The sequence below is a fragment of the Diabrotica undecimpunctata genome, chromosome 5 (assembly GCF_040954645.1).
Source record: "Diabrotica undecimpunctata isolate CICGRU chromosome 5, icDiaUnde3, whole genome shotgun sequence".
In the NCBI taxonomy this organism is placed as follows: domain Eukaryota; kingdom Metazoa; phylum Arthropoda; class Insecta; order Coleoptera; family Chrysomelidae; genus Diabrotica; species Diabrotica undecimpunctata.
In genome coordinates this window covers 102,170,990-102,184,293 of record NC_092807.1, presented here as the reverse complement: position 1 = coordinate 102,184,293, position 13,304 = coordinate 102,170,990, and the positions used below count along the sequence as shown (strand labels likewise).

Sequence of the window (13,304 nt, the reverse complement as noted above, 5' to 3'; positions counted from 1 at the left end):
TCTTTCTGAGGACCTCAACATTTGTTATTCGGTCTACCCAACTTATTTTTAATATTCTTCGGTAGGTCCACATCTCGAATGCTTCAAGCCGATCGCTCACCTCTTTCTTTAAGGTCCAGGCCTCCACTCCATACAGCAGCACCGAAAACACATATGAACGTAATATTCTTATTTTGAGTTGCAAACTAAGGTCTCTACTGCATAATACTTTTCTCATCTTATTAAATGTTGCTCTAGCTTGTCCAATTCTCATTTTTATTTCTTCTGTATACTCGTTATTTTCATTAATAATTGTACCAAGATATCTGTATTTTTTTACTTTTTCTATTAGAACCCCTCTCTTATGTTTAAAATGTTTTGTTTTTGTGTTTTGGAAATTGTCATAAATTTTGTTTTATTGCCATTAAGCGTTAGTCTGCTTTCCTTACTAGCATTTACTACATTATCTAAAAGTGTCTGTAGAGTAGTAGTGTATAGTATCATCGGCATATCTGATATTGTTGATGGGTCTGCCGTTGACTTTTATTCCAATTGTTACATTTGCGAGTGATTTTTTAATTATTTCTTCCGAATATAGATTGAACAATAAGGGGAGAGTATGCAACCTTGTCTTACGCCTCTTTTTATCTCTACTTCCTCCGAAAGTTCTTTGTCTACTCTGACTTTTACTGTTTGGTTAAAGTAGAGATGAGTTATTATTCTTAAGTCTTTTTTGTCAATGTGTTTATCTTTAAGTAACCATATAAGACGGTTGAGTCGGACCTTATCGAACGCCTTATTGTAATCAATAAAACAAACATAGAGTGGTTGGTTTACATCCATACATATTTGCTAAAGCTAATTTACTGTTTGATTAAATGTTTTTAACTTAGAAGATAAACATCGACTACAGAAAACAACAACATAAACGTCAAAACTGTCAAAACCAAGCATAAATGATCGCAAGAAAAATTTAAATTGAGACGCAATATGAAACAGTGCATAAAACTTTTCGGAAATTTATAGGGTGGCCACTTTTTTTGTCGTTCAGTGTATAAAAACAAAGAGCATTCTTTAACGATAGCTTTCTTTTAGTTCAGGTAGCAATAGAGCCCGAGCCGGTCGATTTGCATATGGATGAGTCGTCTTCTAGTAGCGACACAACGTCCACGATGTCCGACAGTGGACAAGAGGACGCCGAATGGGAGGACAACTACTGGAACGACGATTGGTATGTTCATTTCTTGCTGCTCTCCGATCTCATCTAAAAATCTTACTACGCTAAACGCAAAACAAAAGTCGTCCCTCGTCGAGTTCTTGTGTTGCCATATTTCGAATATGGTGTAAGCACATACGTCACCGATTCTACGACGTGCATCGATGATTGTTTTGCTATTGCTGTACCTTAGTATTTTTTAGATATATTTAACTGTGGCTATTGTTATTTTTGTATTAAATTCATACTTAACGATCTTTTTTCATTTTTTTTTTTCACTCGTCGTATAAGTTAGCCCGAAGTTCAAATTTAAATATTTTTTTCTACCAATAATTTTTTAGACAGGAACATCATATTAATCATCTAGAAAGCTGCTGTTTTAAGATCGAAATTCTATTTTCTAAGAAGAAAATCTAGTATCAAAAATAAGTAGTGAAACAAGCGTTTTTCGGAAATCCGAAGGAGTTTTTCCAGCTTTTACAGTTGATATATTGGAATTTCGAACGAATAAATAGTTCGAACATATGCACAAGTGCCTTTAAAAACAATCAATCCATTTTCACTGATAAATATGTATTTTACTTGTCTTAGTAGCAAAACTCATAGTAGTGATATTTTTCTAGTTTTTAGAGTATTTTCTTTCCTTTTGAAGGTATAACAACGCTTATTACGGTGGATATGGACGGTGTTTTACGTGTGGTAGAAGAGGCCACTGGGCAAATGGCTGTCCTTTCAGATAATCCCGCTTCCGGAATAGGAACCATTGCCATTTCACTTGTTTGTTCCAGTAAAATATTGTTTTTTATTACAAATTGTTTAATTTTTAAGTGTAAATATTTTGAGATAAACTGATCACCAGATGACAAAAAAGTTTATCAATAGATTCCGCCACTACCGACTTTCCAATATTTTAGCGGTTTTACAAATAGTAACTTTTGTTAAATAGAAAAAGTAAGTTTCTAATATTGCCTTACTTCAATTGTTAGTCAATTAATTCTCGTGTATGAAAAGAATCATTTATTAGGGATTAAAATTATATATCACATCATTTTCACAACTTCTAAATCAATTCCATACAGTAAGATTGTGTACAGTAATATTGCTAGTTAATATTCACGTATTAAAAGTGTTATCATTTGTAAACCAGTGAGATTTTATACTTCAACAGTGATATCATTGAAATACAGCGTCATTTATAATTTCATGAATTCCTATTCACTAAGAGTGTTGTAATTTATTAGTCATTTATAAAAACATGAGATTTCATACTTTAACAGTGTCGTCATATAACTATTTCGTCATTTTAAATATAGTGAATTTATCTTCGCTAAGTTAATAACCAATGAAATTTAGTACTTCAACAGTGTCGTCATATAAATACTTCGTCATTTATAATCTAGTGAATCCCTGTTTACTAAAAGTGCTATCATTTATTAGTCACTTATAAACCAATGAAATTTCATACTTTAAGAGTGTCGTCATATAAATATTTCGTCATTTATAATCTAGTGAATTCTTATTCATTAAAAGTGTTGTCATTTATTAGTCACTTATAAAAGGATGAAATTTCATACCTCTACATTGTCGTCATGTAAGTACTTCAACACATGTAATGTAGTAAATTCTTTTTCATTAAAAGTGTTGTCATTTATAAAACGATTAAAGTTGATACTTAAACAGTGTCATCCTATAAGTACTTCATTAGACAGAATCTGTATTTTGTTGTTAGCATTAACCGTTAATTTTGCTACAACTATTAGTGACTCTTGCTTTTTAAGATGTGATAAATGTAGCATGCATACTAAATGTTCTTAACTAGTTGTATTAGCTTCTTTGAATGGATCGTTGAATCGTATAAAATTGTACATTTTTATACGCTTGGAGATTACTTCGTTGATCTTGTACACATCCCAAATGATATCACTGAAAAGTTTTGCTGGAAATTTTAAGTTGTTCTTGAGGAGACACTTTTAACCTATATTCCAATGCTTATTCTAGCTATTCATTCTAAATCAATCCAAAAAGGCTACGGTATCACCATGGAGGTTTGTTGTATATTCTTTTTGTAAATTTTTTAGGAATTTTTTTTTCCGAAGATGAAGGTGTTTTCTTCCATAGGTAGTTAGTAAATGTTATTTGGAAAATACTTGTGATATATTTCGCAGCCTTGAATATTGATAAAGCATATATGAAACGTATACAAAGAGTTTAAAGTGAACTGTTCTGGAAAAACGATAAAAAATCAAATCAATTGGAATCAAGATAAACTTAATCGAGCCTATATCTTATATATTCTACCTTTATTTGTTTTTATATCTCTGTTATACTTATTCTTTTTTTCGTTAATATTACAAATAATAAAAGTACACGTTGGTTTGATTTTTGATTGCCAAATATTTGTAAAAAATTAATATGATCTTAGTTTAGGTAACTTTATACTAAAAATAAATCCTAAATTTTTTTTGTTAGTTGCATTTATTTCCCTCCTTGTTTGATATTTCGTGGGATTTAAAGGCGTCAAAAGATCGAAGGTAAGTATTTACTATTTTTAGAATTCCTGTAACTGAAATGGTAAGATATTTGATTAGTAATTGGGGTAACGAATTGGCCCGTTTCTATCACGAGTTCCTTGGATAATAGTGGACAAAAGGATCAATAAAATTATTTTGTATGAAAGTTTATATATAAAAATATTGTTCGTGAAATTTTATATACTAACAGTGTCTTCATTGATAAACCAGTTAATTTCCATACATTAACAGTCTCGCCATGTACAAGTCGATGGATTTATATACTTTAAATTCCCATGTATTAAAATATATTCATTTTTACTTATTTATTTACCATACATTAACAATGTCATCAAAAAGAATGAAAAATGGTAAAGCCCCAGGTCCAGATGAAATACCAACGGAAATCCTTAAACTAATAGAAAAAGACTCGATTCACATTTTAGTTAAACTTTTCAATAGCATTTATACATCAGGAAAAATACCACAAGAATGGCTTTTATCCACCTTTGTTACTATACCAAAAAAGATAAATGCCAAACAATGCAGTGATTACCGTACAATCAGTCTGATGAGCCATGTACTGAAAATATTTCTGAAAATTATACACTCTAGAGTACACAGAAAACTGGAAATGGACATTAATAATACCCAGTTTGGATTCCGAAATGGACTTGGAACAAGAGAGGCGTTGTTTGCACTGAACGTTATGTCTCAAAGATGTCTTGACATAAATCAAGATGTATTCATGTGTTTCATAGATTACAACAAGGCCTTTGATAAAGTGCGGCATGATCACCTAATCAGACTCCTGACAGAAAAGAATTTAGATAAACGAGACATCCGACTAATAGCAAATATGTACTACAATCAGAAAGCAGTAGTGAGAGTAGAGAATAATACCACTGAAGAAATTGAAATAAAGCGAGGTGTGAGACAAGGGTGTATACTGTCACCAACCCTGTTTAATTTCTATTCCGAAGACGTAATGAATAGAACACTCTCTGAGCAATCCGTAGGTATTAAAATAAATGGTGTTAGATTAAACAATCTGAGATTTGCCGACGACACCGTTCTGATCGCAGAAACACCTGAAGAGCTACAGACATTGGTGAATAAGATAGCAGACTGCAGCGAAGAATATGGACTATCTTTGAACATAAAGAAAACTAAATTTATGGTAATATCGAAATCAACACAAAATGTCCAAAATTTATATTTACACAATGAAATTATCTATCGAGTTAGCAAATACAAAGATTTAGGCACTTTTATAAATGAAGACAACGATAGCTCAGCAGAAATCAAAATAAGAATAGAAAAAGCCAGATCCATATTTACTAAAATGAAGAGAGTGTTCTGCGGAAGAGATTTGAGCCTTGAAATGAAACTTCGCCTGATGAGATGTTACGTACTTTCTGTGCTGTTCTACGGAATGGAGTCATGGACGTTGAAAAAAATTGATACCAAAAAATTAGAGGCATTTGAACTGTGGATGTATCGCAGAATCCTGAGAATATCATGGACCGAGAGAGTCACAAATGTCGAGGTCTTGAGAAGAATGAATAAAGAAAAGGAAGTCATATTTACGATCAAAAAACGAAAACTGCAATACTTGGGACACATTACAAGAGGCGAAAGATATGAACTGCTTCGAATAATTATGCAAGGGAAAATAGCAGGAAAAAGGTCCATAGGAAGAAGACGAAACTCCTGGCTAAAGAATCTACGGAAATGGTATAGCTGTAGCAGCAACGAATTGTTTCGGTCAGCAGTTTCGAAAATACGTATAGCCCTGATGGTCGCCAACCTTCGGAACGAAGATGGCACTTGAAGAAGAAGAAGAACAATGTCATCGTTTACAAACCAGTGCATAATCATATTGTAACGGTTATTTAATTTATTGACAGTCTTCTAGCATCTAACACTGAAAACACAATTATTTTATAACAGTTATTTACTTAACTCTACAAAGATATTTATTAGGCTAACTGTACAATTTAATTTCTTGTATTTATACCGTGCGCCGGTGCTGCTTGAAATCCATGGGCGCTGGTTAATTGTCACTTCGAACACTCGAATCGTTCCACGGGCTTCTAGACTGGTGCGCCGCGGGTTGTCGAACGCCGGACTGATAGATAATAGTCAAAGGGATGGCGTAACAATATGCTTAATATATAATCCGATCTTCGATAGAAGAACGTTAGGAGAGAGCAAGAATCAATGGCATTATGACAAACAGCGTAAGGGATGCAGATGATACGATGATCGTAGAAAATAAAGTACTTCCAGATATTAATGAATATACTGTAACGTTATAAACGTCACATCTTTATTAATTTATATTTATTAAATAATTACTTTATGTTAATTTCTTTTTTACTATTTTTTATTCAAAAAGTAGTTGGCGCTCTCTGTCTTTCTTTTCTCTCCGGTAGAATAAATATTTGCCTTCTCTCTTTGTCCGGTAGACTAAGTATTCTGTTCTATGTTGACAGAAAACCTAATTCCGTCATATATACTTCATCTAATTTACTTACCGTTGCACGTCATCCGCGTCATAGCCCGTGAGGTCACATCATACCAACACGAAATATTTAGGCGGTAGGTGTGTTCTTTTTTAGAATGACTTTGCCGAGTACACTGGCATTACAGCCACTAGACATATTTTATTATATACGCGTAGAAATAATATTTAAAAAATTTCTATTGATGTTAACTTAAAGAAATACACAGTAATATGTTTCATTTAATTTGTATAAATGCATTATAAAGCGTTTTTATCAAGAACATTTGTTCGGAAAATACTGGTAACTGTAATCGAACGAAGGTGATATTTTGGCATAAATTGGTAACATTTATTTGACAGTTACGGTGTTGACACTTTTTGTACTTTATTATTTTGAATTTAAAGTGAATACCTCTTGTTTTATATTTTTACCTATTTAATAAAATCTGTTCTTTTTAGAACAAAATTAATGTATTTTATTTCAAAAATGTCACGTAAGAATTTAAATAGATGATAGCTTATTTGATATTTATGAGCAATAATTATGTGACTTATTTGATTTAAAATGGACTCAGGATTTTTTTATACTTTGGTAACTATGTCAACTTCGATATCTGTCAATGATAATGACGTGCAACGGTAAGTAAGTTAGATGGACTGTAGGAACATCCTATGAGATCTGTGAAACTTCAGTTTAGTCTCCCTACTTTCTGTCAATCAACTTTTCTAACGTAGTGGGAATATAGTTTTTTTGCCTGTTTTTAAAATTTATAAAAGAAGGCAAAAATTATTATAAGCTTCATTTTATGGTCTGCAACATTCTCTTGGGTTTATTGGCTGAATTAATTAACCATATTCACGGTTTATTGACCATATTCCAGACTTTATTGGCCACATAGGATGAAAATTTATGGACCATTGGAGGACCTAACCACTTAATTGGGAGTCACTCACATGGTATAACTGCAATTTGTTTTATTTGCTATCAGCTGGGGGTTCCGGTTGTGATGGGTAGCTCTTTCGGGGCAACAGACTCAGTAAAACACAGGTTTGAAATAAAAATAAATCTATTAAGTATATATATACAATAAATAAAAACTAAAAAAAGGAATTCTACGTTGTATACTTATAAAACAAAAATAAAATGAATTCTATGTTTCCGTCTGGGTCCCGCGATGAATGAATTCCCCGGCAAACGTCTATAAAAGAAAAGAAATTAATTAGTACTACTAATATACTCGCTTTCGCTTCAATTCAGCGAAAGCTCCGAATATGCTCGCAAACAAAATATTTAGCTGTGCAGACCCACGGCAATGTTCAATACACAATGCTGACGGGTTCCGCTTGGCTAAGGACAGAGTATGATCCTCAATACGGAAATCTCTGTCCCGGTTGGTTCTGTGCAGATCCACGGTAATGCTCAATACGCAATACCGATGGGTTCCGCTTGGTTAGGGACAGAGTATGATCCTCAATACGGAACTATCTCTGTCCAGAATGGCTCGCTGGTTCACTACACCGGCGAGTCAGGGAGCCTAGAGCGCTAGCTACAAGACTGTCTAATTCCGCTATTCACACGCCTTAAATAGCCGTTTGAATCCCACTACGCCTTCACGTTGTAGAAGTGGATGCGCAAATATTGACACTCCCACGGTTCGAACTGTTAAACGATCATAGCATCGTTACACGGTTTGATTCCTAGTTTAAGACAAGACGAACTCACACTTGAGATGCGAAGCATAGACGATAAGCTCCCATGGTTGATTGAGGTATTATTTTTATAATAGTATTTCAATTCTCTTTGGTAGTCTTAACGTTACAATATACACGAAGAGGGCACCAGAATGTGGTTGGAATTTAATACCATAAAAACAAAAGCATTAGTTTTCAGCCGCGACTCAGAAGCCCATCACAGTCAGAGTGTGATAACTAAATGTGATAAATAAAACTATGGCCTCTGATTGGAAAATATTGATGGATTTCTTGAAATCTACCATTCATGGTCACTGCAGTAAACAAACCCGACGTACTAACTACATTGAGGCCTTGCTGATTATCTTCCTCTGTATATATGTGTAGAACAGCAATATTAGCCCAGGGAAATAAGCATTTTTTCATGACACTCGTCCGGCCAGTCAAACGACAGTTGTTTTGAGTAGTATGGACCTCTGTAACAAAAACCTGCAGTCGATTTTTTGGACTTAATTAGTTATTAACAAATTAAGGTCAAAAAAAACGGAAAATTTTTGCTTTTTTCGTCCATCAGCAAAAAGTGAAGCATTTTAAACAAATTTTAGAAGAAAAGAAACTTATAAGTCATATAAAAACCTTCAAAATGCCGTTTTTTAAATGTTTCTATCCTTATTTGTTGCTTGGAAAGTTGCAAAATAAGTCAAAAATTTCGGTTTTTTATAAATGTTAATAACTTTTTTGAAAATAAAGCTATAACATTTATATTTCATGGAATGCTGTGCCTTATAGTGCTTAAAATATGGTCAAAATTTCAATTAGATTTATTAATTGTTATAAACAAAGCTGCTATGAATAAAATAAAAAAAGAGGCTAACATTGTCCCAAACTATTTTAGGACAATTTTTTTTTTAATTTGTGAAAAAATTTAGGCTTTTTATATATATAAAAAACAATATTCTTACAGGTAATGGTTTAAAAGTTATTCTAATTGTTTATAAGCAAAAAATCGACATGTTTTTGCAATATTTAAAATTAATTTTCTTAATTTTTTTTAATGTTAATAATAGAACAGGTCTTCTTCTTCCAGAAACTATCATTACAATTACTAAAACTATATAATTTTCTGACTTATATTGTTGCAAAAAAATTAATTTGGGATAAACAAATAAAATAACTTTTAAACTATTTGACCGATCACTTTGAAATTTTAACAATATTTTAAGCACTCCAAGACACAGCATTTCTTGAAATATGAATGTTATAAGTTTATTTTCAAAAAAACCGAAATTTTTGACCTATTTTGCAATTTCCTAAGCAACAAATAAGGATAGAAACATTTAGAAAACGCCATTTTGAAGGTTTTTATATGACTCAAAAGTTTCTTCTCCTGTAAAATTTGTTTAAAATGCTTCACTTTTTGTCGATAGACGAAAAAAGCAAAAATTTTCCGTTTTTTGACCTTAATTTGTTAATAACTAATTAAGTCCAAAAAATCGACTGCAGGAAACATATAGATTTTTATTACAGAGGTCCATACTACTCAAAACAACTGTCGTTTGCCTGGCCGGACGAATGTCAAAAACAGGGTACTTTTTTTGCTTATTTCCCTGGCCTATATATCATAGCCAAGGCTCTGGACATAATAAAAACAATACCAAACTTTACATAGTAAAACATTTGCGGGGAGATACTGGGTTCTCGGGATAAAGCCTATTCAGAGTTTGCCGTACCCTCGATATAAATAGTGGTCTATTTCCGATATATCTCGAAAGTTAAACATTTGCTGAACTGGCATTAAAGAAAGGGGAAGGTTTTGCATGTAATCAAAGACTTTCTCCAACGTTATTTGTTTTCTTACAGGCCTCTTTGGTTTCTTAGTACTTATAAAATTTAGATGCTCGTCTTTTATAAGCAAAAAGATGCTGCTCTGTTTCATTAAGAGCTCTTGACTTTATTTTTGCATTTAAATCTTCACAGGTAGAGCAAACGAGAATTTGGATAGCGAGCTCCAAAAGACGTAAGAAATTAGTAACAATTTAAAACGTAAAAGTAAAAGTAAAGTAAAAAAACGTAAAGTAAACAATTTAATTTTACAGAAAACCTATAAAAAAAGATTCAATCCTATAATATAGTAAAAATACGAAACAATAATAAAAAATGATTCCATATTAAAACAGCACAAACGATATAAGTATTTTTTATTGGCAATAAATGTAGCAATGGAGTATATGGCCATAACCCAAAACAGTCACGTATTTATTTACAAAATTAATGTATTATGTTAATGTGAAGGTGTAAATTTAAAAAATTAATAATCTAAAGCAGAAATAGATCGACTTTCACTACTTTGGATGTTGTTGACCGCTTGACCTGAAAAATATACTGGGGTATGTCAAGGCTACAATCAAATGGGTATGTCAACATTGCAGTTTAATTCGCCGGCCTTGCTTTTAACCTCCGGTAACACGTAACACGTTGCATTTAGTGACGTTATAATGGCTTTTACATTCACAATAAATCATCTTAAAATAAAAAGCGATAAGAGTGAAGTGAGTCACAAGTGATTGTAGTCATAGATAGATTTCCATGCTCGTTCGGTGAAAGTAATTGAGCCACCCACAGAAGACTAAACGTAAACGATTGGTTTTTATTCTGTGCCTAAGCTGTTTATAATACAGTGTTGCACGATTTTTTAGTAAATGGTGAATTAATCCTGATTTATAATTATTGTATTATCAAAATGTCCTTTCTGACAAATTTCTAATTTATTGGATAAATGTAATTTTGATACTATAATAATCGTACAATTTATTCAATAAGAATATTAAATTAACTGCACTTCAAAAATGTAACCACCAGTAGCGCACCTAGAATTTGCTTCTGGCGGGGGTTTTGGTTGGTCACCAATTTTTTTTTATGATGTTACCTCCATTTTGAGTCCTTAAAATGTGTAAGTAACAGTGTCGGAATAGGGTCCTGGGGGGGGGGGGTTTAACCCCCCAAACCCCCCACTGTGCGCCACTGGTAACCACTATAATTAGATGACATTGGTAAATCAATCATCAATAATTCCTCTTCTTACAATAAATTAGGCTAAATCATTTCCGTCACAAGAAAAGGTAAATATGATGTTTATATAGGATTAGCCACAATTGATAGTAATGAAAATTATGTTTTATAACTGTTGTTTGAACAGCAAACAATGTTATCAAATGTAATTGTGGCTTAATATAATATAAACATAATATTTAACAGAGATACACATTTCACAATATGGGACGTCAAAAAACCACTATATTCCTACTAATATAAATACATCATCTCAAATAGGTACTTATCTACTTGATGTAAAAGCTAAATAAAGATATATTAAACCAAGCTTAATATAATATCAAGTAGCAACAAGTACAGGACGGTCAAGAGAAATATTAAATAATTACATTTACATTAAATAACAACGCATCCGAAGATTTATTAAGAACACATTACACAAACCTTTGCATGTTATACATTAATTTATGAAAATATTGTTACTTTGGCAATACTGCAACACCAACTGTAAGTTGCCTATATCTGGCGCAAGTGGTCTAGTTTAAATAACTCATGAGTTTAAATATTGTAAACGTTTACCAATTTTAAGTTTTAAATATTTATTTCAACAAAAAAAAAAAACATAATAATTAAACAATAACAAAACAACGATTAACTTTACGTTAATAATAATTGATGGTAGATTTGACCATCATTTTTGAACAAAAAAGTACAATCATATGAAAAATGTCAACAAATGTCAAAGTCTCTACTGTCTGTGGAATGGAATTGTTTTCACAGTACATACCACAAATAGTAGTGTAAGTGAAATAAGACATGCGGGGAGAGTGAATTGCATCGGTCCAGCCGTTCAGAATGGCGACGGCTCTACTAGTCACGTTTGGTGGAGATATGACAGCAAGAGGCGTATGACGTTGATGTAAGTACTGTTGCCATGGTTTCACTAGTTTTGCAGATTTGCCCAAATGCAAATTATACTAAAATCACAACTTAACCCCTTAACGTACGTGCCCGTCTCAGACACGGGCGCGCCTTACTGGTAATTTTGTACGCGCTCGTCTGGGACACGGGCGCCGGTTAAATTTTATCCATAAAATTTTTCAAGCCTTGCAAAGCGGATATTTGTATAAAGAGACATATGTAAGCATATATCTAAATTATTTTTCTTAAAATAGATGACTCAGTCAGTATTGAGTTACTTTAAAATATATTTATTATCTCATAACTTGCAATTTGCAATCATCATCATTTATAACCGATATTATTGTCGAACTTTTGTTTTGATACAAGCCTTCTGTCTTGCCGGTGTAAAGTCGTCTGAAGTCGATATTTATTGTTTTTTGCATTTGAACTAATTTGTGCCTTATTTTCAACATATTATTATATTGTTTGGTAAGTAAATTTTGCATATAATATTCGGTAGGTTAGAGTAATGTGTATATTTTTTGTTTTACTAAATTTCATTATAATTCATCTAAAATACAATATTGTGTGTGTGTGTGTGTGTGTGTGTGTGTGTGTGTGTGTGTGTGTGTGTGTGTGTGTGTGTGTGTGTGTGTGTGTCAATAAAATATATTTGTATTGTTCATATAAATCATACTACTATTTACCTATTCAAAGTATTTCGTCTGAACAAAATTTTTAAATTTCAACGGATTTGCATACCCCCCCCCCCCCCACGAGAAAAGTAAAGGTTTTACGCCACTGAAAATATTTTTTTTATTCAATTATAACCAAAACAAAACATTTTTACTAAAAAAAAAATTCGATCATTTTTTGACCATAACTTCAAAATTAATGTGTACGTTAAGGGGTTAAATTTGCAATAACTTATTTCTAAGAATTTTGAGTATCAACCGAAACAAAAATGGGTTGGTGGCAACATTGTAATCCACGCCTCTGCCTCTCTGCCCATAGTACATAAAAAGAAACTCTGTGCCTGCACCATGGTACAATTAACGAATGAAATGAACACATGAATTTTGTCTCGTTATAGATTTATATCGTTGATTGAATTCAGTCAACGATTTATATATAAAAATGCGTAAGTCTATACTATATTCTTGTACAGAGAGAATATATTTTTGGCAAGTTTTTATTTCATGTTTTATGACTATATTTATTTTCGATTAAAAGCATACTTTTTGAATTTTGCTACCTAAAATTCAGAGCATATTTTTTTAATTTGCCGCCTAAAGTTCAGAACCTACATTTTAAATTTGTTGCCAAATGAAATTAGTTTCGGCCCGTCTGCATTTGGCGCTAGGAACTCTCGCAAATCTTTCTATGGGACTTACATTACTAGAGGGCTATATGTACTTTGATTTTGATTGCTTTTCGTTTGAAG

At 32.3% G+C, this 13,304-nt stretch overlaps 1 protein-coding gene across 5 annotated transcripts in view; it reads left to right on the top strand.

The window, feature by feature from the left end:
• Positions 1-3,574, top strand: part of LOC140441589 (uncharacterized) — a 47,925-nt gene extending 44,351 nt beyond the window's left edge. Inside the window, exons 9-10 of one of the 5 annotated variants that reach the window (XR_011951015.1) lie at positions 1,080-1,210; positions 3,274-3,574. Coding sequence is in view for 3 of the 5 variants with exons in the window: in XM_072532417.1 (XP_072388518.1) it covers positions 1,075-1,210; positions 1,848-1,935 (224 nt within the window). In the remaining 2 variants the exon portion in view is untranslated. Of the gene's footprint in view, positions 1-1,074; positions 1,453-1,847 lie in introns of those variants that run through there. The other 4 variants (XR_011951014.1, XM_072532418.1, XM_072532417.1 and 1 more) reach the window with 4 other exon arrangements.
• Positions 3,575-13,304: the final 9,730 nt, after the last annotated feature.